The sequence below is a fragment of the Eptatretus burgeri genome, chromosome 6 (assembly GCF_056783735.1).
Source record: "Eptatretus burgeri isolate ZD-2024b chromosome 6, Ebu_testis_v1, whole genome shotgun sequence".
NCBI classification, from domain to species: domain Eukaryota; kingdom Metazoa; phylum Chordata; class Myxini; order Myxiniformes; family Myxinidae; genus Eptatretus; species Eptatretus burgeri.
The window spans coordinates 46,934,442-46,961,563 of NC_140966.1; the positions used below are offsets into that span (position 1 = coordinate 46,934,442).

General features: G+C 43.3%; 1 protein-coding gene across 2 annotated transcripts in view; it reads right to left on the bottom strand.

Moving 5' to 3' along the window:
* Positions 1–27,122, bottom strand: part of LOC147024696 (uncharacterized) — a 127,941-nt gene that overhangs the window by 29,590 nt on the left and 71,229 nt on the right. For both annotated transcript variants that reach the window (XM_085884843.1, XM_085884842.1), the window contains exons 5-9: positions 22,913–22,930; positions 9,678–9,877; positions 9,393–9,514; positions 2,144–2,245; positions 1,199–1,348 (exon numbers count right to left, since the gene is read on the bottom strand). In XM_085884843.1, the coding sequence (XP_085740969.1) occupies positions 1,199–1,348; positions 2,144–2,245; positions 9,393–9,514; positions 9,678–9,877; positions 22,913–22,930 (592 nt within the window). The remainder of the gene's footprint in view (positions 1–1,198; positions 1,349–2,143; positions 2,246–9,392; positions 9,515–9,677; positions 9,878–22,912; positions 22,931–27,122) is intronic.

The window sequence follows — 27,122 nt, forward strand, 5'->3', positions numbered from 1 at the left end:
TGACAACATTGAAAGAGCTACAGGCCTTCAGAGCAAAGACTGGTCACTTTATGGCAAAGACGAGTCACATGTGACAATATCCCAAGCACTCCACAAGTTTAGCCTGTTTGGGAGGGTGACAAGAAGGAAGTCATTACTCAAAAAAGCCCACCTTGAATGTCATTTGAGGTATGCAAAAAAACACCCTGTTGATTCTGAAGTCATGTGGCAAAAAGCTTTGTGGTCTGATGAAACCAAGATGGAACTTTTTGGCGAAAAATGCGAAACGTTAGGTTTGGCACAAACCCAACACAGCACATCACCCAAAGGACACCATCCCTACTGTGAAACATGGTGGTGGCAGCATCATGCTATGGGGATGTTTCTCATCAGCAGGGACTGGGGCACTTGTCTTGATAGAAGGAAAAATGGATGGAGCAAAATGGGAAAACATCCTTCCCTCTGCAAGAAAGCTGAAATTGGGACAGAAGTTCACCTTTCAGCATGACAATGACCTGAAGCACACAGCCAAAGCTACACTGGAGAGGCTGAGGAACAAAAATATAAATGTCCTTGAGTGGCCCAATCAAAGCCCCCGACCTCAATCCAATTGAAAATCTGTGGCATGACTAGAAGATTGCTGTCCATCAACACTCCCCACGCAACTTGACTGAGCTTGAATAGTTTTGATCAGAAGAATGGGGAAATATTGCCCAATTAAGGTGTGTGAAGTTGATGGAGACCTATCCCAACACTCACAGCTGTAATTGCTGTTAAAGGAACTTCCACGAAGTATTAACTCTGGGGGGGGGGAGGGTGAGGGGACACTTTCCAACCAAGATATTCTAGTTTTGTATTTTTAATAAATTTTCTGAAAGTTGTAGAATTTGTTTTTCACTTGGAAGTTTTGGGTTATAATGTGTAAACAAAGGTGGAAAAAGTCTTATTTAATGCAATTTAATTCCAGGCTACAAGGCAACAAAAGGTGAAAATTTTGAAAGGGGGTGTAGACTTTCTATAGGCACTAAATATAATTTATTTTGTCCTACGTATCACCAGCAAAAAATTAACAAACCACCATTGTTAACCAAAGTTATGATTTTTGAGAGCAGTGTTATGAGCAGAATGTAAACATAAGAAATAAAGTCACTCCACTCTTATATGTTCTCATTGCCAGGCTAAATAGTTGCACAATAGGATCATAAGCAGTAAAACATACCAATGCCGGCAAAACAACAGATTCAACTTTCTGCATAACTTCACAACTTCTCTTTGCAACTTCTCCACCCATTCCTCCCTCACTGGGTCCTTGTGACTTCATCGAGTGGACAAAATGTTCTGTTGCTGTGATGCTTTGCCTGACAGATTTCTGTGGGAGACAGAGTCCATTTGTACACGCAAGTCGTATTAATAGACTGATGAGTTACCACGATCAACATCATTTTTTTGGACTCGTACTCTGTTGTATTATCATATTGTTACTCCATTGGAGTGGGTTTTGCTTGTACCAAATGTTGCACAGAAATTAAGTTTTCATACCATTCCTTAATTTTGTGTTAATTATTTTCAAGTTTCTTAACAGTGTCCACAAAAGCCAACCACGCTGATGGGTGTGGTAACAGTGCATTGTCATTACACATGGTTGAAAAATAATGCTGAACAAGGTGGAGATGTTCTGGGATTCTGCCATCGTTTTTCTTTGTCACCTTGTATTTTTCAACAATACAATACGTAGTTATTCAATGATGAGTAGTAACAGAATATTACACCTGCCCACCCCAATTTAAATGTTTGTGCACAATTATTTTCTATTTTTATTTTTTCTCCGAAATAGAGGCCGAGAAAAGTGAAGCTTCAGAGGGAAAAAGGCAATGCACCGACGGTGGGACAACAATCAGGGGAATGAACCAACACGAAAAAGGAAGGGGAGGAAACAGCAACAGACCACAAAGAGGTCCACAAGAGCACGTGCGGTTCAGACAAGGACACACAAAGCCTTCACAAAATCACACATGAAGGCACTCAATAAGACATGGAAATACATTAGATTAAAAAAAAATTAACACCAATTAACATAAACAAAAACTGTTGAGCAACATGATTCTGGAACTGGTATTCTCAGCTTTTGAAGACCTCTCAGAGTATCCAATTCTTCCATTCTTACCCGGATGCATTGCCGTAGTTTAAAAACCTTCCGGAGGAGAGACCTCACTGCCTCCCTCCGGACACTCAGAGCATCGATCTCCGCATGAACATTATCACCAGGCTGTAGGAATAGAGCCAGTAAGGCAATCAAAATCATGTCCAAACAAACTTCCCCAAAGATAAACACTTACCAGGAGGAAACACAATGGGCTTTAAGTCGACAGATAAAAAGGTGAGGGGGGAGGTGGAGTGCCAAGGATAACTCGAGAACTTAAAATGGTCTCCTGCAGAAATAAAAGACAATAGTCTGCAAGATTACAGATGTACATAAAAAAGTATAGAGAAGTGAAATTTTAAATCAAAATAAAGAGCAAAAGGAAATAAAGTTATTTTGTGGTGTGATAACATGAAAGAATGGAAGGGGGGAGATAGGTGTGAAGAGTATTCATGATGATAATCATGCTTCTGGCTTGGAGGTTGTGTATCAAATCTGTTCCTGTGACTCGTATCAAAACTGCCACTTCAACTGCAATGCTCAAAGTGGAGGATAATAATTTGAGATTCGATGACAATATTTTACCTAACATTGTTATTCAAAGAAGGAAAATGTTCACACTTCCTCATAGTGGTTCTGACATGTTTCAGATAACCTACTCTACTGTGTTCAACAAGCCTGCTTTCTCATTAATTTACGCACTCTTTGCTAAATTTTCCTCATCACCCTTTATTTTACTCATTTTCTCTTCCTGCCTCAATACAGTCTGACACCCTGCCCTGCTCACCAAACTCTCTTGCTATGGTATCCAAGGACATCTCCACTTATGGCTCTCAAAGTTCCTCTCCTGTCCCAGCTAACATGGCCCTTTATAGAGTTCTCTCATCCCCTCTTCCTGTCCAGGCTGGAGTTCCTCAAGGTAGCGTTCTGGGCCCTGTTCTTTTTCTGGTTTTCATCAATGATCTCTCCGACTCTCTGGAAAATCCTCTTTATCTCTTTGCTGATGACTCCACAAACTCTGCCATACGTTCTGTCATCCCTCAGATTGGCAAGCAGCAGCCTCTTATCTTCACTCTCTGCAGATCTGGATAAAATCACCAACTGGTCCAACACGTGGAACATGTCTTTCAACCCTGAAAAATCTCACACTCTCACCATGTCTCTCCGAAAAGACCAACTGGAACCCCCCCCCCCTCCACCCGATCTACTTTCTCAACAATCCTCTTGAATAAGACCTTTCATTCAAGCTTCTGGGTCTCACTATCTGTCATGATCTTTCCTGGGAGAGCCCCATTTCCAAGCTGGCCTAATAAGCCACTCGCTGACTGGGCATTCTCCATCATGCAAAGTCCTTCCTTGGCACACCTGAGCTGCTGACCACATACAAATCTTTTGTCTGCAGCCTGATGGAGTACTGCTCTCCCCTCTGGGCTGGTGCTTCCCCCTCTCACCTTTCTCGGCTTCACGTTGAAGAAACTAAGGCATTTAGGATCACTGGTATCTCCCACGATGTGGCTGTCTTTGGGTCTCTCACTCTCTCACCGTAGGCAGTCTATAGTCTTTCTGTCTTCTACCATCTCTTCTCCGGTCTCGCCCCCCCAACCCCCAGCTCTATATGCAATATATCCCCCCCCCTGGATATTTCCACAAGGTGCTCAAGGTCTGCCAGCAACCCCCTTCTGGTAAAACTACCAAAATCAAGAATCTCTGCTCATCTTCACTTTTTTATTCCTCTTTTTCCCCACCTTTGGAAAAAACTCCCACTTTCTCTTCAATCCTACTCTTCCCTCCAGATCTTCAAAACAGCTTTTACCCCCATTCAAAACTACGATCTTTGCTACCCCCGTTAATCCACCCCAAACACACCTCCTTCAAATTCCCTGCTTTCCTTCCTGAAAGCCCCTGTTGTGGAAGAACGTGAAAGTCCCTGGAGTGTCCATCTTGTTTACCCTGTGTATTCAAAGAAGGAAAATGTTCACACATCTTCGTAGTGGTTCTATGAAGAACCACGCTGATGGGTGTGGTAACAGTGCATCGTAGAATCATCGATTATGTGTCCTAACCCTCATTAACCTTCCCAAAATCCAGCCCTCCAGTCAACCAGGTTATTGGATTTTCCCTCGATCTCTCACTCTCCACTTTATTTATTTATTTATTTATTTCCCATTTCTGATTCTTCCCCAGTTTTCCTTTCCATTTCTGTGATTCAGTTTGCACCTGTACACAGCTTGTTCACCCCCTGCATTCTTCAACCCTATCCTGTCCTCTCATTCTTCCCAGTGTCCTCTCATCCTCCAGGTCTCCAATTTTGTCTTTCCAGCCTGTTGTTGGTGTGTCCTACCCACTCCACCCCCCCCATATTTCCACTGTTCTTTACCTCTGCCACCAAAGGTGGAAGGAAGTTATGTTTTCACCCCTGTCTGTTTGTCTGTGTGCAGGATATCTCAAAAAGCTGTGGACGGAATCAGATGAAATTTGTGGACAGGTTGGGTGTGTGAAAAGGACGAATTTATTAAATTTTGGTGAAGGTCTGGATCAGGCTACTAGAAATTTAAAATTATTCTTCACCATGAAGAGATTGGACCAAAAACGATATATAGCACGACATCTCAAAAAGTTGTGGACGGATTCGGATGAAACTTGGTAGACACGTTGGGTGTTTGACAAGGAAGAATTGATTCAATTTTGGTGAAGACGCAAATCCGGATCAGATAATTTTAAAAGTGATTCTTCACGATTGAGACAAAGGGTTAAATCAATATATAGCAAGATATCTAAAAAGGTTGTTGACTGATTTGGATGAAACTTGTTGGACACGTAGGGTATGTGACAAGGACGAATTGATTCCGTTTTGGTGAAGATACAAATACAGATCCGGATACTAGAATTTGAGTGATTCTTCACCATTGAGAGATGGGGCCAAATATTATATATAGCATGATATTTCAAAAATGTATTGGGTCCGATATGTTATACTGGATCAGACATTGTGTGGCAGAGGTATGCGCTCTACCGAGTACCCTTCTAGTTACCCTCGCCAGAGGAGAGGGTATTGCATTTGGGTCTGTTTGTTTGTTACTTTGCAGAAAAATATTTGCCAAGTATCAACTGTAGCATTTGTCTGTCTGTTTGCTTGTCTGTCACACGTTTCTTGCCCAGTTTTGAAGCAATCATTCTGAAAAAGTTTGGGTATGTTAGTGACCATCCAAGAACGGCAATGCACATTTTTGGGAAGGATCCAGATTGGGTAAGACCATGGAGGCCAAAAGGTCAACGTAGGCCAAATTTCTAAAATTATCAATTTTTATCTGATTGACTTGAAATTTCAAGAGGATTTGCAGATCAGATCACTGAATTCAACCAGCAATTATTTTAGAAGCCAACATAGGCCAAGAGGACAACATAAACCAAAGGTCAACAACTTCAGTAGAATTTCTAAAATCCTCAATTTTCATCCGATTGATTTGAAATTTGAAGAGGATTTGCATATGAGGTCACTGAATTCAACCACCATTATTTTTGTGGTCAACAGACCCTAATTTCTAAAATTGAGAGATAAGGCCAAAAGAGATATATATATATATATATATATATATATATATATATATATATATATATATATATATATATATATATATATATATATATATATATATATATATATATATATATATATATATGTATATGTATATGTATATGTATATGTATATGTATATGAAGCCTGGTGTTGGCTTAGTGGTTAGGATGGTGGCTTGGGATCCCAGGGTCCTGAGTTCAAGCGCCGTTGGCTGCTGAATTAACACCAGGGGGTTGACTCAGCCTGTCATCCTTCCGAGGTCGGCGAAATGAGTGCCAGTGTACTGGTCCCGGTGTATGCCCCGGTTAGAATAGATGTACCATATCCCTGTGTGTCGTAAGAGGCGACCAGGGTTGGCGTCAGGAAGGGCATCCGGCCATAAAACATTGCCTCAAGAAAAAGCCAAACCCCTACACAGCAGGGAAAAATGGCTGTAAAAACGGTAAATATATATATATATATATATATATATATATATATATATATATATATATATATATATATATATATATATATATATATATATATATATACTGTATATATTAGCCTGGTGTTGGCTTAGTGGTTAGGGTGGCGGCTTGGGATCCCAGGGTCCTGAGTTCAACTCCGTTGGCTGCTGAATTAACACCAGTGGGTTGACTCAGCCTGTCATCCATCTGAGGTCGGCAAAGCGAGTACCAGTGTACTGGTCCCGGTGTATGCCCCGGTTAGAATAGGTATACCATATCCCTGTGTGTCGTAAGAGGCGACCAGGGTTGGCGTCAGGAAGGGCATCCGGCCATAAAACATTGCCTCAAGAAAAAAAAAAGCCTAACCCCTGCACAGCAGGGAAAAATGGCTGTAAAAACGGTCATATATATATATATATATATATATATATATATATATATATATATATATATATATATATTTATATATATATATATATATCTTCTTCCTCTTTCGGCTTGCTCCCGTTAGGGGTCGCCACAGCGGACCAACCGTCTCCATTTCGCTCTATCCTCCACATCTTCCATTGACACTCGAACCACCCGCATGTCTGCCCTCACCGCATCCATGAACCTCTTCTTTGGCCTTCCTCTTCTCCTCCTGCCTGGCGGCTCCATCTTCAACATCAGCCAACTCTTGCCCTTTGCCAGTCATCGTCCCAACATTCAGAGTTCCAACTCTCACCTCCACACTTCTACCCTTCCCCCTCTCCCACTGCCTCCGGACTCGCCTTCCCCGTCTCCTTCTCCTCCTTCGCCCAGCAGTAGCACAATTTCCACTGGTACCCTGCTGACCACCGGTGGCGGTCGTTGGTAACCCGGGCCTCGACCGATCCGGTATGGAAATTCGTTTTGTTGTCCGCATAATGATTTGGCATAGGTTTTTACGCCGGATGCCCTTCCTGACGCAACCCTGGTCGCCTCTTACGACACACAGGGATATGGTACACCTATTCTAACCGGGGCATACACCGGGCCCAGTACAACTGGTGCTCATTCCGCCGACCTCGGAAGGATGGCAGGCTGAGTCAACCCCCTGGTGTTTTCGACTTGGTTTTATATATATATATATATATATATATATATATATATATATATATATATATATATATATATATATATATATATATATATATATATATATATATATATATATATATATATATATATATATATATATATACATATATACACACATTATATATATATACTCATATACATACATATATTAATTCAGTGTCCCAACGGGGCTTGAACTCAGGACCTCTTGGGTCCCAAGCCACTGCCCTTACCACTGCGCCAACACCAGGCTTATATATATATATATATATATATATATATATATATATATATATATATATATATATATATATATATATATATATATATATATATATATATATATATATATATATATATATATATATATATATATATATATATATATATATATATATATATATATATATATATATATATATATATATATATATATATATATATACATATATATATACACATATATATATATATATATATATATATATATATATATATATATATATATATACATATATACATACATACACATGATATCTCAAAAAGTTGTGGATGAGTTCTGACAAAACTTGTTGGATAAGTTGGTTGAGACAACAAGCCAATTTGATTTTGGATCAGATCCAGCCCATCAGTGGGATATAAAACGTAAACTGTGCAGCCTGGCAGATATATGTGCTCTACCGAGTGCCATTCTACTTTGTTCTGTTATACCAAGAATCGCTCTATGAACGATTTTTCATTTGTTTGTCTGCACAGAACATGAGTACATTTTTAGAATTTAGAACGTTTTAATGATAATTATGTTGTCATTGATCACGTGGTGTGGCAGCCATGTTGGAAAAAAAAACTTTGGACCTCTGTCTCCAAAACCGCACCATTGAAAAAATTGAATCTTGGCAGATGGCAAGTGCTCCACATGGGGAATGAGTGTGATTTTTTTTTATGTCATAGGTGCCTTCGTTATGACATCATAATTGCATACGTAGAACGCTACATCTGGCCAGGATGAAAAATTTTGAGGGCCATATCGGGATAAATCGGTCAAAGGAAATTTTTTGATGACGTCATCGGTCATGTGGTTCGCCAGCCATATTTTTGAAACACCCTGTAAATGTCATGGGTCAGGGTCAGGTGTCCGATCAAAGTGGGATGTCATCAAAGTGGGATGTCATCACCGCCAGCAATTTATAAAGTGGCAGTTCTAGTTATGTCTATTTTTAATTATGTAACACACCAGAGCACAAACACCACACAAAACAAGATTTGGCGAGAATCTGCAATCGCTAATTGCTCATTCTAATTTTGTGTGTTCCAACTAACTGTGTTCCAACTCCCCCATGAACCTCAAATATTTATGCATGCACAAAATGGTCCTAATTATTCTCACCAACTTGTGGGATCAGCAGGAAAATGTTTTTGGCTCAATGTTTCATGAACCACCTGGCCATAAATAACGTTAGACTGAATCTGGCAGAAATTTGAAATTTGACTAAGATGCTGGAGATAACTCGCCTGCCCTTCCTGAAAGACACATTGACATATTTAACATCCAAAACCACCATTGCTGGCAGACTCATCCTCCTGCTTAACATCTTTCCGATGACAGTGCACAAACTGCTTCCTCACCCTGCATCTGAAACACCCTGGTAACAGTTTATAGTCCAGTTAGATTTTGAAACCATGGTAGTCAGCTCAAAGGCGAGTGTGTAAACTTTAAAGATACCCTGCTAACCTACATGTACTATCCAAGGAAATTTTTTATTCTTGTTGTTCTTCTTCTTCTCATACTTCTCAAGTTGCCTATACAATCAAAATGCGAACAGATGACAATCATCTGAAACTTGCTTTGAAGGAAAGTAAAATCCTGACAGCGATGAACACGACTCAAACAATAAATATTCAAAAGAAGAATTGATGCAAATTTTGATTTTATTTTATGTTTTATTCAAATAATTGTTTTTAAAATCTGTTTATGATGAAGATACTTGGCAAACAAGTGTTAAACTTTTTTTTTCAAAACAGATGATATAGGGTGAAAGGATAGCTCATTTTGTAGCATGTTTGTTTGTCCCTTAATCGTTTGAGGCTGGATTTTGTACCTGGGAAGATTTTAACTGATTAAAGTTGGAAGCATACTTAAAGGAATTACCTCTCCAGCCAGGCCGGTCATCCGGTAAATGTGTGCCCCAAGTTTGGCAGACATATTGGAAAGTGGGGCCAAGGAGATACCTGCGAGGGAAATGGAGCCGGGTGCCTGCACGTACTTTAGAACTGAGGAAAGAAGAATTGAGATGATAAAAGGGAGATCAACAGTTGTTGATGAACAAAGGAATAAATTGATTGGGAAAATATATCTCAAAAGTCTGTTTTAAGACTACAAACTGAGTCAATTAATCACTGTCCCATCGCTTCCAAAAATGCTCAATCCACTCACCTATGTCCCTTCGTCTCCGTGCCTCATTGGCTTTCTCAGTTGAGGCCATGAGTGAAACAAGTGCGTGGGTGAGCAGATCATGGTCAGGGTGAGAAGGTGGTGTGGCACGGAGCAGAGAGCTCGTCAGCAAAGGGTAGCGTGTGATTCGCTGTACTGGAAGCACCAGAACAGCATTTGCCTCGGCTAACCGTCCTGCACCCCTATCAATAATGACCATAATGACAATCATCATTAAAAAAAAAGTTATAACAAGTAATTGTGTAACTAATGAACTACTGAAGGTGAAACAAAAACACCGATCGACATATTGCAAACATTCTTTCATCACCTCTTGTCTGGCACCTTCCTTTTGGATGCAACTTTAGCCTTGGAGTATGTATATGCAAATTAACATTATGCCATTGACGCTTAACAAAACAAACTAATCATGAATTTACAAAAGAGTACACAAGACAAAGTGGCAGGGGCCTTCAATTATGATGTCCTGTACTCGCATCCCATTGTAAGTACAGTATAGCTCACATATAAATGAGGTTGTGAAAGAAAGCAAACCACCATAATCAGCAATGCAAAGGCATCAAGCAACATAAAAACAAAGCCCTCTTCCTTCTTCCACGTTGAGGTTTGTTACTCTTAGGTATTGTAAGCGTTTCGTTAGCCCACACACGTGAACAGAAAAGCAGGGTTAAGCAATTGGTTCACTTCTGTCTGTCTGTCTATAAACACCAGTTTATGATAGAGGAACAACTTAATTTCAATTGAATGTTATATTTTTAACACGAATCGGAAAACAAACCGATAGTTTTACAGTACCCCCCCTGTCTGAATTTATCCCACGCACAGAGTGATATAAAAAAAATTTTTTATTGTCATTTGTAAGGTGTTCCAGACAGGGGTCTGGCAGTCAAACAAAACTGAAAATCATTCCAAACAGGAAAATTACCATTTTTAAGGACGTCATAAAGGACACAAACAACAGGCATGAAGAACGAATGTAACGTGTGAAATAATGTGGTGTGAAAGACGTCCAAAGTCCAATATGGGCGCCATGGCGGCGGTTTTGAAAAAAATATTTGAATTTTTGTTTTTGCATTTCTACATGTTCTAAATGATTTCCAACCCCCCCAAAAAAATTTGTTACAGAAAAAAAAAACAATTTTGCAACTTTTTTTCAAAAAAATTTCGATTTTAGTTGAAAAATATTTGAATTTTTTTTGCATTTCTACATGTTATAAGTGATTTCCAACCCCCCCCCCCAAAAAAAAAATAATTGCAACTTTTTTTTCAAAAAAATTTCGATTTTTTTTTTTTGGCATTTCTACATGTGCATAGATCTAGTTTAGTTTATTCAATCGTGGTTCAGTAGAGTCTGATCCGTTTTGACCTACAATGAATAGGATATCAGGTTCACTTAAGTGACCCAGCAGTATTGGCGGCAGAGGTTTTGCACTCTACCGAGTGCTCCCCCTCTAGTGTGTGTGTGTGTGTGTGTGTGTGCGTGTGCGTGTGCGTGTGCGTGTGCGTGTGTGTGTGTGTGTGTGTGTGTGTGTGTGTGTGTGTGTGTGCGCGCGCGCGCGCGCACAGGATATCTCAAAAATTTGTGGACGGATCCAGATGAAATCTGGTGGGCAGGTTCGGTGTGTGACAAGAATGAACTGATTAGATTTTGGTGAAGATCCAGATCAGGATCCAACTACAAGAATTTTTAAAGTGATTAATTATTCACCATTGAGAGACGGGGTTTAAAATGATATATAGCACGATATCTCAAAAAGTTGTCAATAGATTTGGACAAAAATTGGTGAACATGTTGGGTGTGTGACAAGGAAGAATTGATTTAATTTTGGTGAAGATCCGAACCCGGATCCGGATCTGATAATAACCTCCACCACCGAAGGTGAAGGAGGTTATGCTTTCACCCCTTTTCTGTATGTTTGTTTGTCTGTGTACAGGATATCTCAAAAATTGTTGACGGATTCAAATGAAACTTGGTGGACAGGTTGGATGTGTGACCATGACAAATTGATTCGATTTTGGTGAAGATCCGAATTCGGATCTCACTACGAGAAAATTTTAAGTGATTCTTCCCCATTGAGAGATAGGACTCAAAAACGATATACAGCATGATATTTCAAAAATGTATTTGGGTCGATATGTTGTCGTGGATCAAGCATTGCATGGCATAGGTGTGCATTCTACCAAGTGCCCTTCTAGTTGCATCTTTTAAAGATGTAAAAAAAAAAAAACTATTTCTGGGAACACTGCAGAAAAAAAAGATTCCCACATTGAAGTTCCCATTTTACAAATTTTATGCCAAGTCCATCAGCAATATAAAGCCAATGTGTTTCTGTGTGATGAAAGGTGTCTAATGCAGACACAAGTCATATGCTCATTCAATGGGTATCCATGAAGGAATGAGAAACAGCACTACAGCAAGTACGTAACAGAGCGACAAAAGCATGGCTGTGGCAGGAGAGTAACCGCATCAGGGCAGTCATTTGGAGCAAAAGAACTGTACTCATCGGTTTCACTTGCTTTTATAAATACAGTACACTGTTAATTAACCTTTGGCAAAATAGTTTTTGTATCAATGATAACCGCAGGTGTTGCTCTGATAATTGCAGCATTCTGCAGCAACACTTGCCCTGAAAGAAACACGTGGCTTCATCAAATGTTAGTATTGCCTTTCACAAACATATCTCCCACCTCACAACAACATCAACCACCTAAGCATGTTGAACAAAAAAGGCACTCTACGATGTTGCAACATCGACCGACATGCCTTCACCCGCATTATTACATCATTATACATACTTGTACCAAGTTTGATTTAAATCCCTTCAGCTGTTCTCAAGCATCACATTTAACTTCACCTCAGGCCTTTGACCTCTTGCTGCCAAAATTTAATCTGTTCATCTTTTCATCATAATATATACTTCTACCATGTTTGGTCAAAATCACAACACTGGTTCACAAGTTTACACGGTAACCAAATTTTTACCGAATGAGACCTCTGACCTTTGACCTCTTGCTGCCAAAATCTAATCTGTTCATCTTTTCATCATAATATATACTTCTACTATGTTTGGTCAAAATCACAACACTGGTTCACAAGTTTGCACGGTAACCAAATTTTTACCGAATGGAACCTCTAACCTTTGACCTCTTGACCCCATAATCTAATCAGTTCATTTCTGCATCTGTATTCATAATTGTTCCAAGTTTGACTTGGATCCCTTCTGCCATTCTTAAGTTATTGCGAAAACGAAAACCTATCACAGACGGATGGACAGAAAACATAATGCCTCCGACGACTTCGTCGGCAGAAGCATAAAAAAGTCCGACAGCATGTGAACATCCCTCCTGTGAAGGTTGAGACATTCCTATCAGTGATAATCGAAACAAAAACAAGACGTACAAGCAAAATGTGTGCGCAACAAGAATAACTTGGGAAACATAATTACAAAATTGTCAACAAGAATGTGCCAAAACACAACTACAATAATCCAAGTAAGCAGTAGAGATAATGATCACAAAATATCAAAAAGAAAATCACTGTGGAGTGCTTGACATGTCATACGCATGAAACAAAACCAAACAAAACACAGGGATATCTTCTTAGAAGTACACAAACGCGTTTTGTTGCTTATGCGGTGAACATTTTACAACACTATTTAAAGTTCACTTTCAAAGCAGACTATGGAATAATCAACCCCAATAATAATAATGATGATAGAAGCATAACCATTTGTTTTTAGGCACCATCTGTGACCTTGAAAACTTTCTTCTTTTCAAGCATCACCTGAAGTTTTACAAGCACATATGGGCGTTGATGGGTGGGGGACGGGGGAATGCCCCCCGCTACCCGAACTTTTTTTTTTGATCGGGGGGGGGGGGGCGGGGGGGGACATATTGTTACGTTTGAGGGGGGGTATGCATTCAAAGGGTAATTAGGATGTTTAATTAGGTATGCCATGCTGTTCGAGTGTACGAGGATCTCGATGTAATAAGTAGCAATTCAGTGGTGATAAGTTGTCTAGTAAATGTCCATTTCTTCAAGGGGGAAATGATAATTGTCACGTAATTAGATAGGGATACGGGATAGGGTAAGTGTGTCTGCGTAAACCCCTTTTAGTATTCTCTGGAGGCTTGCCGTGACGTCACAGGACAGTGCTGCGGATGGCTCCACCCCGTGATCACGATTGGCGGAAGGCGACGGCGGTGGGCCAATAAAACGGCTCGATTGGAAGTGATGAGGACGGGAGGATAAAAAGGTTCTGTTCCGGGTCGAAAAGGAAGAGGAAGAAGATCGGGACAGAAAGACCGTTTTTTTGGGGTGGAGGTTGTTGTGCTGGGAGCGTGCTTGTTGTTGCGCTGATTCGGCCCTGGTTTCTTCGTGTCTTGTAGCCTTGCTGAGCCTCGTGCCTCACCTTGGTTGGCTCTGGGGTTCTGCTGGCTCGGAGTACGGGGTCGAACGGCGGGCGGACCTGCCTCGCTCTCCTGCTCGCGGTTTGGCGCCGGAGCTGGTTCCCTGGAGGCTGTGAGCGGATTTGGGCCAAGACCAGGAGGTCGACAGCACCACGGTTTCTCCTGCCCCCCTGACGAGAGCAAGGCCAGCTCGTCAGACACCAATCCAGGGACTGTTGCGTCCACACCACGGTCCAGCCTGACCACCAGGAATAGCTACGTTGTGTGTGTGTGTGTGTGTGTATATATGTGTGTGTGTGTGTGTGTGTGTGTGTGTGTGTGTGTGTGTGTGTATATATATATATATATGTGTGTGTGTGTGTGTGTATATATGTGTGTGTGTGTGTGTGTGTGTGTGTGTGTGTGTGTGTGTGTGTGTGTGTGTGTGTGTGTGTGTGTGTGTGTGTGTGTGTGTGTGTGCGCGCGTGTGTGTGTGTGTGTGTGTGTGTGTGTGTGTGTGTGTGTGTGTGTGTACCTGGCACCTTAGAGGGTTTGAGATTTGTATATTCATTGGAATTGTCTGTGTTTTCCCCACGCCCGATCCCACACCATCCCGTCAAATCGCCCCGGATCCCTCTTCTTGCAGAGTCTTGTTATTTCTGGTTAGAGGAATAAACGTTATCAACTCAGTGAAAAGCGACTCGTGCCACCTTCCTCGTCCCGTTTGCGGTAGAGCGATTAGAACCGCCACCTTTGGGTTATAAATAAATAAACCGCCTCCATCGTTTCGGCTCATTCTACGTTGGCGGGGCTGTTCAAGTCCCGTGGACGTCACATTGGTGTCAGGGTGTTGGATGTTCGAACACCTCTAAATTATATTTGGTATCGGGAGAATATACCAAGATTAGAATCTCGCCACGAATTGGAATATAAAATTACTACAGAAAAGCGCGCGAGCGCGGGAAAATTTTGGCGGGATTTTTCAAATTTAAATTAATTGGCGGCAAACGGGACTTCTGCACCATGGCGGATGTGCAGATGTTTGAGGAGGAAGGCCACGTGTCTGGCAGCGAGTCGGGGGAAGAAGGAAGAGACGGGGGTAGGGTTGGAACCTCCCCCATTCCAAGCGTGGACCGTGCTTCATCGCCCGTAACGAGGCCGGCAGCGCCGGAAACCGGTGCGATGACGATCCAGACACTGTTGGAACGTTTAATAGGGGACATGACGGTACAAATGGCAAATCAATTCGTGACACAGAGGGCAGAAATGACGGCAGAAATGACGGCACAAATGACGGCACAGGGGGCAGAAATGACAGATCAATTGGGGGTAATGAGGGAACAGTTGGGTGCACGGATTGATTTAATGAGGGATGAATTGGGGGAAAAGATGGAGAAAATGAAAACTGAGATGCAGGAGTGTGTGGATGTTAAATTGGGAGAAATACAAAGCAAATTCGAGGATAGATTGGAGGAAACAAAGGTAGAAATTACATTGGAGGGGGAAAATATATGGAAAAAATTGGTAGATAAAATTGATGCAACGAACATTCGGGTTGATAAAGTGGATGAAAGCCTGGAACGTCATCATGCCTGTGTGGATGCTCGTATGCAGCTGCAAGTTGAAGAGTGGGGAGAGCTGAGGAAGCAAGGGATGAATTTGGCGGAGGAGGTAAAAGGATTGGAGGCTCGTTTGGACGATCAAGATAAAATTATGAGCCAAGATGAAGTCTTGGATAAAGGCCTGGTAGAGCCGTCTTTTGTAAGTAGAGTGTCCGGCTTGGTTGAGGAGCAGCTACAAACTCGCGACGGAGCCTTGGAGGAGGTTGTGCGGGCCCAGAAGATCCTGCGGGAAGAGGTGAATCGGTCCATTCAACGTTTGGAACAGGAGGCAAAATTGACCCATGAGACCCTCACCACAAAACATCGTTGGCCACAGTGGGCTCCAAAATTGGATACGCAGCCACAAGGGTGTTTGATCCCTGGGCTGGATTCGGACAAGGGAGAAACTGAGAAGCGGGCCACCGTAAAAGTGATCCCCCTGGTAAATTTTGAAGGGTCAGGGAGCCTTGAAGCTTTTCTGACGCAATTTGAGTGCATTTCCCGACTAAACGGGTGGAATGAGCGGGAACGTACAGGAATTTGGTGGCAACGTTGCGGGGACCAGCCGCAGATGTGTTGAACGTGATCGTGGAGGGGATGTTGACCAGCTCCCACATTTGCGAGGCGTTGAGCCGTCGGTTTGGGTTCGCGGCAAACTGTGATCTGGTGCGGGCCCAGCTCCAGCACCGCAGATTAAAGCCGGGTGAGACAGTGCAGGAGCTGGCACAGGACATTTACCAATCAGTCAGGATCGTGTATCGGGACCTTACAGTGGAGGCATGGGACAGACTGGCACTCGAGAAATTTTTAGCTGCTCTTCCTGACCCTGAGGTCCGAGCGCTAGTGGAGCTACAGGATCCACCCACCATTCACCGAGCGGCTGAGTGCGCAGCCAGGCTGGCCTCGTGGAGTCGGCCGGGTCGGGTGCCCGAGAGGCCATCGGTGACGATCCGACAGGCAGAGATTCAGGATCAGGGAGGGGGGCTGGGAGAAATTGGCATGACCCAAATGTTTCAGGAAATTTGCCAGAAACTGTCAAGTTTGATAAAGGGTAATTCGGTAGTTGGTGTGCCAAAGCGGCGGGGTCCAGCCCAGCCAAAAGAGCAATTTGATTATGGCCGAGGGGGTCCGGAACCGGAAGAGACATTTCACCGATACTCACGGGGGCCTTTTATGGGGAGTTGTTTCCGGTGCGGGCGAAGAGGACACATGCAACGATATTGCCAGTACCCGGCGATAGAGGGACCCTTCAATAGACTTTTAGACTCGGAGAGGGTGAATCCTCCTGCTGAACCGCCAGGTCTATCCGAGGTGCCCTTTCATAGGTCGGGTCCGGAGATCACTGTCGGGGGTCGGGGAGACTAGATTGGGCTGAGCATATACGGCCATGCTCGGCTGCTGAGATTGTGGCGAAGTGCCTCCTTTGGTGAAAAAAGTGAATTGTGGAAAAATTGGCATGGGTTTGTAAGTGCTGCTGGGTTTTAGAGTGACAATCGGGACAGTGGGTAATTGGTAACAAAGCGGGCACAAGTGGCTGTCCAATGGCTGGTGCGTGGATCGGGTGAGAAGTGCTGTGTGAGTTGTTTCAAGTTAAGAAGTGAAATGTATGGTGCACACGTTGATTTTTTATTGGACATGGTGTGGTAACAGGGAAGGTCATGGTCGGTGAAGTGTTAGAAATGCAGGTGTCACATGTAAGGCCGATGGGGTGGGGGAGTCATGTGGGTTTTGTGGGTGGGGATGATGTGCTTGTCCACAGGGATTGCTGAAGCTCACGGTGAGCGGGAATTGCGACCCCCCCTTCAAGGAGATTCACCCCTGGTGGCTAACGGTGACAGTGTCTGGAGGCAACTGGGAGAGGGTCTGGTTGGGCGACCAAGGCGGGTAGGACCTTGGCGACCCAGGAAGGCCAGAGGAGCCAGTGAGACCCCTTCCAGTGTGTTGTACGGAGTTAGAGCTGATGGCTACCAGGGGGGGTGGGAATCAAAGGGAACGGGGCGGAGAAACGTCCGGGTTGGACTAAAGCTTACCTGTGGGCATGGTTGCACCTGAGATGCCCCCATCATCTTGTGGTAACCCACCCCACGGCCATGACGGGGTTCAGCCTGCATCATTAAAATGGGGACCATGACCTAGAAATGTGATGATTACCATGGTGTGAGTGTTGTGAAGATGTGTGAGTCCCACTCGATCCCGCACAACTTGACATGTGCAGCAAGGGCATGATGTCCGCATAATTTTGGGGCAAGCAAATTTGAAAATTGGCTCCCCAGGTAACGCTGGGTCTATTAGCATCCAGTGGGGGAGGCGGTCAAGTGTAAATATCCCATGAATAGTGTCGTTAAGGCTTCGAGTCGGAATGTAAAGTATAAGTGTTGTGTTTTTGTGGAACCTTTTGTTTCCCCTCCCCAGATCACTGGAAGAGTGCTGGGCAAGAGCGATGATCCAGAGGATGGAGTGCAACTTCGCTCAGTGCTCTCATGTGATAAAATAAAAATAAAAAAATAAAAAAAATGAATGATTGTTTAGGTGAGGATAAGGCCATAAGGGGGTAGTACATTAAGCAGGATAGGTAACTTAGCTGCGACTCGCTGCCCATTGCCCCTCCTACTTTATTTCGTTAGGTTAAATAGGTGTGAGTCAGTAAGTGTTAAGGCTGGTACGGTAGCGCCTGTGATATACCTTGCAGGAGCTGCGGTACCAGAGGAGGGGGCAGTGTTACGTTTGAGGGGGGGGTACGCATTCAAAGGGTAATTAGGATGTTTAATTAGGTATGCCATGCTGTTCGAGTGTACCAGGATCTCGATGTAATAAGTAGCAATTCAGTGGTGATAAGTTGTCTAGTAAATGTCCATTTCTTCAAGGGGGAAATGATAATTGTCACGTAATTAGATAGGGATACGGGATAGGGTAAGTGTGTCTGCGTAAACCCCTTTTAGTATTCTCTGGAGGCTTGCCGTGACGTCACAGGACAGTGCTGCGGATGGCTCCGCCTCGTGATCATGATTGGCGGAAGGCGACGGCGGTGGGCCAATAAAACAGCTCGATTGGAAGTGACGAGGACGGGAGGATAAAAAGGTTCTGTTCGGGGTCGAAAAGGAAGAGGAAGAAGATCGGGACAGAAAGACCGTTTTTTGGGGTGGAGGTTGTTGTGCTGGGAGCGTGCTTGTTGTTGCACTGATTCGGCCCTGGTTTCTTCATGTCTTGTAGCCTTGCTGAGCCTCGTGCCTCACCTTGGTTGGCTCTGGGGTTCTGCTGGCTCGGAGTACGGGGTCGAACGGCGGGCGGACCTGCCTCCCTCTCCTGCTCGCGGTTTGGCGCCGGAGCTGGTTCCCTGGCGGCTGTGAGCAGATTTGGGCCAAGACCAGGAGGTCGACAGCACCACGGTTTCTCCTGCCCCCCTGACGAGAGCAAGGCCAGCTCGTCCGACGCCAATCCAGGGACTGTTGCGTCCACACCACGGTCCAGCCTGACCACCAGGAATAGCTACGTTTTGTGTGTGTGTGTGTGTGTGTGTGTGTGTGTGTGTGTGTGTGTGTGTGTGTGTGTGTGTGTGTGTGTGTGTACCTGGCGCCTTAAAGGGTTTGAGATTTGTATATTCATTGGAATTGTCTGTGTTTTCCCCACGCCCGATCCCACACCATCCCATCGAATCGCCCCGGATCCCTCTTCTTGCCGAGTCTTGTTATTTCTGGTTAGAGGAATAAACGTTATCAACTCGGTGAAAAGCGACTCGTGCCACCTTCCTCGTCCCGTTTGCGGTGGAGCGATTAGAACCGCCACCTTTGGGTTATAAATAAATAAACCGCCTCCATCATTTCGGCTCATTCTACGTTGGCGGGGCTGTTCAAGTCCCGTGGACGTCACAATATCGATTATCCCCCCACCTTTTTTGCTCAAATATAACACAACATGTTGCTCTGTACAATCCACACAGACCCAGATGCAGGATGTTCTCAAAATGCATTAACAAACTGGAATGGCACTCGGTAGAGTGCATAACTCTGCCAGGCTGAATAGTTTACGTTTTGTATCCCACTGATGGGCTGGATCTGGATCAGGACCTGAACAGAAATATAATGGGCTTGTTCTTGTCACTTACCCAACTCATCCATCTCGTTTTGTTTCGTCCAAAACTGCCCGAAACTTTTTGTTACATCGTGTTATATATCATTTTTGACACTGTCACTCAATGGTGAAGAATCACTCAAAAAATCATTGGATCTGAATCCTCACCAAAATCGAATCAATTTCTCCTTGTCACAAACCCAACCTGCCCTCCAAATTTCGTCTGAATCCATACAAAACTTTGAGATATCCTGCTGACAACAAACAAACAATACCAGCCGGTAGGCGGCCATGGGTCGCCGAGCATCCGATGACCTTTGACCCCTGATTTGAGTTAATCTAGTACTAAGTACTTACGAAATTGCAATCAAATCGGTTAACCCGTGTATGAGCAAGGAGGCTTTGAATGGTCATTTTGCCCGTACAATGCACTCATTGACCTTTGACCCCTGACTTAGGCGAGAAAGGTCAATATGTCCTGAAGCAAAGTTGTAGTACCCATTGAGTACTCTGTACCTATGAACTTTCATTCATATCGGTTAACCCGTGTAGGAGCAAGGGGGATTTGAATGGTAATTTCGCCAGAAAAATGCACTGATTGACCTTTGACCCCTGACCTACTCGAGATAGGTCATTATGCAAATGAGCAAAGTTGTAGTACTCATTACGGTCTATAAGCATGTAAAGATTCATTCGATTCGGTTCAACCAACTTGGAGCAAGTATACTTTGAATTTTCAGCGGGAATGCTCAATGGCCCTCGGACACCCAAGTCGAGAGGGTCACCATCTGGAAACTATAAGATATAGAAAAAATGGATGTCATATAGCGGATAGAGAATCACCTTAAGATTAAACATCCCAAATCTCATCGAGTTCCATCTACTGATAACTACTCAGTATCAATTTGAATGAAAAGTACCGAAAATGCGGTTTGATATCGGAAATCCCCAAAGTTCGAGGGGGTGCTGTGGGTGAACAAAGATATAAATCGAAGATCCGGCTTGATCGTTTGTGCACAATGCATTCCAGATGATTAGTGTGAATTTTCATGACCATCTGACCATAACCCGAGGAGGGGTAGCATTTGGCGCGAAGGCACCTCCAGCTCTCGCATATTATCGATTTTTGCCCTTTGACCCCTGACCTAAGTTATATCGGTCAATATGTCCTGAGGCAAAGTTGTAGTACTCATTGCGTGCTATGAACCTGCAAAGTTTCATTCGGATCGATGCACTCACCTGGTCGCTAGGGGGCCTTCAATTTTCGGGCATACCCCATTTGTCGGGGGCGCTGCGGGTAAACAATTACATATATCACAAAAACCGGAATAAATTTGGTAGAGCATCACCTGTAGATGATGCATGCCAAATTTCATCAGCCTACATGGGATAATGGCTTTCGGAATTGATTTCACATGAACTGTACCGATTTTGAAGGTTTTTCTGCTGTTGCTAAGGAACCAAAGCGTCCCTAGCAACCATCACAATTTCCAAAGCACTAGGTCATAAGATGTACGTACCACCCGAGTTTGGTCAAAATCGGCCCATGTTTACTACCAATTATGCTGATGACAAACGAACAAACATCCAAACAAACAGACAGAATTACTGACAATAAGGGTCACCTATTTCGGCGACCCAACAAGATGGAAACATAACCTCTGTCCACCTTTGGTGGTGGAGGTAATTATGTACAAATCAATCTTAACTTTCCCTAAATAAGTTATCTCTTAAATCAATACTGTGCTGGTAGGCAGGATTTCATAAAAGAGACCGGTATCTGTTTATACACGTGTTGGATTTCATTAGTTGGAGAAAGTACGTACTGCATGGTGCGCATCCACAGAAAAATAAATAAATAAAATGTACCATTTGTGCGTGAGTCCTGATACTGAAAGGCATTTCTCCTGCAGTGCTGTGTTGTTTCAAGTTCTCTTCCAACAGAGCCTCTTTGCTTGCCCATAGTGGAATTTTCAGGGAAGAAAAATTTAATTAGTCATTGCTGCATCGGAGATGAATGTGTAATGAGTGCCAAGGGTCTTCAAATGGCGGACCGTGATCCACATCCAGACCGCAGGCATCATCAGTCCAGACCGCGAACTAATCCAATTCCACCCGTGGAAAAGCCTCTGGTGTTTGTTTATCCATTCTGCCCAACTTGATAAATGATAAACATTGGAAGGGATTAATGCTGTCGGTGATTAACTTTTAAATTTATATCTATTTAACAAAGAAATCAGACCAAGGGGAGGCCATTCAGCCCATCATGCCTGCATTATACCAACACCAGGGATGTGTTTCATCAGCAATCAGCTTGCTATCGCTTGCCAAGCAGCTTGTTTGATTCAAACCGCTCAAACAAGCACTCCAACAGAACGGAGTGCTCAGCACCACTTAACAACATGGCGGTCTCCATGTAAACAATGTTATCGTGGTACTCGAGAAAATGCTCTCTGGGCCGTCATTTTCTGTTTTACTCGATCCTTGTGTGATAACGTCCATAAAAACAATTTATTGTGTCAGCAGAGGCTACAGAGTACGAGAAAGAAGAAAAGAAAGATAAAGAAATGGGGATTCAGAAGGAGCCCCTTGACAAGCTTATCTGTGGACCTTTATCACTGTGCATTTTGGAAATGGGTGGGGGGGGGGGGTTGCATGTTTGTCGATTTTGAAGAATTGCAATGGAAAGTAGAAATAATAATAAAAGTATGAAATGCACATTTCAATAATAATATGGATATACATAACAATGGTATGCCTCTGAACATTTCATTAGCTGTAGGATCATTATGAGTCCGACTACGGTGGTCATGTTTGTTTACATAATGAAGCACCTCTCTGAATCGCTTGTTCCGCTTATTGAGTGGCTCGGCGAGATTCTTGCAAAGCGGTTGATACGACACGACTGGCGATGCGGAACGACGACAATTTGCAGGGGCTGGACTTGCACGGTACTCACTATTGGCTCTGCGATTTGCACTTGCAATGTCCCACCCCTGCCCCCCCTCCCTCTCCCCACACTTTAAAGTAGTGATCGATGCAAATGTAAACACATGATGTAACATTACATTTGGTCTTATCAATAACAAAAAAAACAAAACAAATCAAAGCACAAAACGTAATCAAAATATTAACAATTAAATGAAAGAATAAACTTACTTTCGCTTGTACAAGTCCCTGAAACAAGAAGAGACAAAAAAGCACCATTTAGCACATGTTGATAGCAAAATGTACATAAATAATGAGATTCTTCTCCCCCCCTTTCTTTCAACCTCTACCAACCATCCTCCCCACCTCCCCAAACCTGACAGCCATAGTTCTCCCATTATTTTCCTCCCATAACCACGATGACCTTTAAAAAAAAATTCCCAAGATTCACTTCCACAATCAGCCCCTTCTATTGCTTTTTCTCTCCCACCGATTGTACACATTAAAGAAACGTAAAGCTATTACTGACATTGAGAGCTCATAATCATAAAAATACATGTGGAAAGAGAAAGAGAGGAGGGGGGAGGTTGGCTTAAGGAAAAATAGTTCATGCATAAATCACCATAATGGTTGAAAAGGGAGGCATTCATCAGGAAGAGTTTAGTCAGAGATTGAGTGTTGGGAGTGGAGTGTACAAACAATAAACTGAGCATATCAATTGGACATTTCAACCCTTTTAAAGCCAATATAAGCTAAATCTGTCCAAAATATTCAACACAGCAACAAATACCAATTCCGTTTCTGTTTCTAAAAGTTGCAGCCATTAAATATATAAAAGCAGGATAAGAAAAGTTTGTCTTATAACAACTATGTGAGTTTGAAATGAATTAGTTGCTGCCATCAAAATTATCTTTGTCAAGGAAAGCTTGGAAAATATTTGCAGAATTATGAACACAAGATGTTTATATCCAGCTCATACAAATAAAGAAGCATTTATATTAACATGGTAGATTTGCTGCAGATTTGGATTCTCAATTAAATTAAGATGATGTAGTGGAAGGAGAGGAAAAACTGATTGTAAGGGGGTGGGATTAAAATGGATTGGTGGTGGGAAGAGGGTTACATGGAAGACACAGACACACGAGTTCAATGATATAATAAAAATAAAGTCTGATATTTACTGTGGCAAAATGAATGGTATTGAAGGAAAATAAATGAAGACAAGTCTGAAGACGACGATGGTTCACGAGCGGTATTGGATGATGTAGATTGTTTCAGAAGTCAAGGATGAGACAATGGGATAATTTTTGACCAAGTTATAAAAATGATCAGCATGATGTGGTACGAGTGACGGGTTATTAGCTGCAAAATTTCGAAAACCCGGTTTCGTTGAACAACTTTCAAAATTTGACCTTTGCATAACCTTTAAAGGTCACAAAACAATGTTGTGGACATTAAAATAAGGAAACAGGATATGTGCTATAGCTTATTGGAGTTAGTTCGTCGCAGAAGGTCGAAAACCCGGTCTGATTCCAACAACTCTGAAAATTTGACCTTTGTGAACTTTAAAAGTCAAGGATTATGACCTTTGGTGCAAAACTTCCTCTGGAACATTCCAGGAACAATATAACGTCATATAGGCTATATGGCATTTCATACTCCTTGGATTATCCATACTTTGATGAAATCAGCGTAAAAACAAACTTGAAGGGGGTGCCACGGGCAAGGTGTTCGAGATAGAGAAAAATGGTTTCAAGACTTTAGGTGAAGAATGACCTCAAGATTATGCATAAAAAATATTGTCATCCTTGCTCTCAAAGTTTGAGCGGTCGTATGATTTTTATGTCAAAATTCGAAATTTTCTAAGTTCGTGACCTTGTGACCTTGAGACATTGACCTTGGGGCGAAAATGAAAAATCGAGTTATGTGGGGCTATGCAGGTGCCATTGGGTTAACCAAATACCGAAATCCCTGCCAGATTCGACAAACCCCTCGGAGAAGATGGATTTTTATGTCAAAATTTGCAATTTTCTAAGTTCGTGACCTTGTCATCTTGACCTTGGAAAGAAAATGAAAAATTGAGCTCCGTGGGGCTATGCAGGTGCCATTGGGCTAAGCAAATACCAAAACCCCTGCCAGATTCGACAAACTCTCTTGGAGAAGATGCAAATTGAAATCGGCTACCCCCTAAAAACATAATTCGCAATTTTCTAAGTCCGTGACCTTGTGGCCTTGACCTTGGGACAAAAATGAAAAATCGAGCCCTGTGGGGCTATGTAGGTGGCCATTGGGCTAACCAAATACCGAAATCCCTGCCAGATTCGACAAACCCCTTGGAGAAGAAAAAATTTTTATGTCAAAATTCGCAATTTTCTAAGTTCGTGACCTTGTGACCATGACATTGGGATGAAAATGAAAAATCGAGCTCCGTGGTGCTATGCAGGTGCCATTGGGCTAACAAAATACCGAAACCCGTCAGATTCGACAAACCCCCGAGGAGAAGATGCAAATTGAAATCGGCTTCCCCCTAAAAACACGGTTTTTGGGCGTGGCTCCGCCAATAATTGGCGCACCACGCCCATTTTCAGGAAAACACAACTAGATCTGTTTCTGGTGTATGTTCCCCCTCCATCCCCTCCCTTACCTCAAATGGCCGCACTGCTGATTCCACACGTGATAAAGCTGAATGTCTAAACTCGGTGTTTGCAGCTAAATCTTGTGTCCTAAACCCATCACTATCTCTACCCACTTTACCCAGTCGCACCCAACTGTCCCTGGACTCTGTATCCTTTTCTCCTGACAAGGTGGAGAGCTTGCTTTCAAACCGAGTCAGATTCTGCAACCGGTCCAGACGGCATCAGCCCACGTGTCCTCAAAGCCTGCTCTTCTGCTCTTGCTCACCCTCTCTCTGTTCTATTCACCCTCTCATTTGCCCAAGGTCATCTGCCACCTGCTTGGAAATCTGCTAACATCACTGCCCTGCATAAAAAGGTGCAAAAACAGATCCCTGTAACTACAGACCAATCAGCCTTCTCCCAATCATCAGCAAGGTGATGGAATCCATCATCGCTTCAGACATGAAATCCTTACTCTTCTCCAATGGTTTGATTTCCAATCATCAATTTGGTTTCAGACCAGGTCACTCTACCCTGGATATGCTGCTTCTGCTCTCCCATCAATGGATGGAGGTCCTCAATGCCAGACAGGAAATCCGAGCCGTATCCCTGGACATATCACGTGCTTTTGACACAGTCTGGCACAGTGTCCTACTCACCAAACTCTCTTCCCATGGTATTCAAGGCCATCTCCACTCATGGCTCGCAGACTTCCTCTCCTGTCGCAGTCAACGTGTGGCCCTAAATGCAGTTCTTTCATCCCCTCTTCCTGTGCAGGCTAGAGTTCCTCAAGGTAGCGTTCTGGGCCCTGTTCTTTTTCTGGTTTTCATCAATGATCTCTCGGACTCTCTGGAAAATCCTCTATTTCGCTTTGCCGACGACTCCACCCTCTGCCGTACCATTTGTCATCCCTCAGACCGGCAAGCAGCAGCTTCTTAGCTCACTGCAGATCTGGATAAAATCACAAACTGGTCCAACACGTGTAACATGTCTTTCAATCCAGACAAATCTCACACTCTCACTATGTCTCTTCGAAAGGACCGTTTACAAAACCCCCCCATCCACTTTCTCAACAATCCTCTGGAAGAAGTATTTTCTTTCAAGCTTCTAGGTCTCACTATCTGCCATGACCTTTCCTGGGAAAGTCACATTTCCAACCTCGCCTCAAAAGCCAGTCGCCGACTGGGAATCCTCCGTCGTGCTAAGTCCTTCCTCGGCCCTCTTGAGCTCCTGACCACTTACAAAGCTTTTGTCCGTAGCCTGATGGAGTACTGCTCTCCCCTCTGGGCTGGTGCTCCTGCCTCCCACCTTTCTCGGCTTCACGCTGTCGAAACCAGGGCATTTAAGATCATCGGCATCTCCCGCAATGAAGCTGAGTCTTTGGGCCTCTCACTCAATCACCGCAGGTTGGTCGGTGGTCTTTCTGTCTTCTACTGACTCCTCTCCAGCCTTGCCCCCCTGCTCTCTCTGCGATTTGTCCCCACCACATTTCCACAGGGCGCTCAAGGTCCGCCAACAACCCCCTTCTGGTAAAACTACCAAAATCACGAATCACTGCTCATCTTCACTCTTTCATTCCTCTTTTTTCCCGCCTTTGGAATAAACTTCCTCACTCTATTCTTTCCTATTCTTCCCTCCAGGCTTTCAAAACAGCTGTTCACCACCACCTCTTATCTTCCCCCATCCAAATCCTCGATCTTTTCTACCCCCGATAATCCACCCAAGCCCACTTCCTTCAATTCCCCTGCTTTCCTTCCTGAAAGTCCCTGTAATGTCCATCTTCTCTTCGCCATGTTCCCCGTCCCATCCCCATCCCTCTCCCTTCC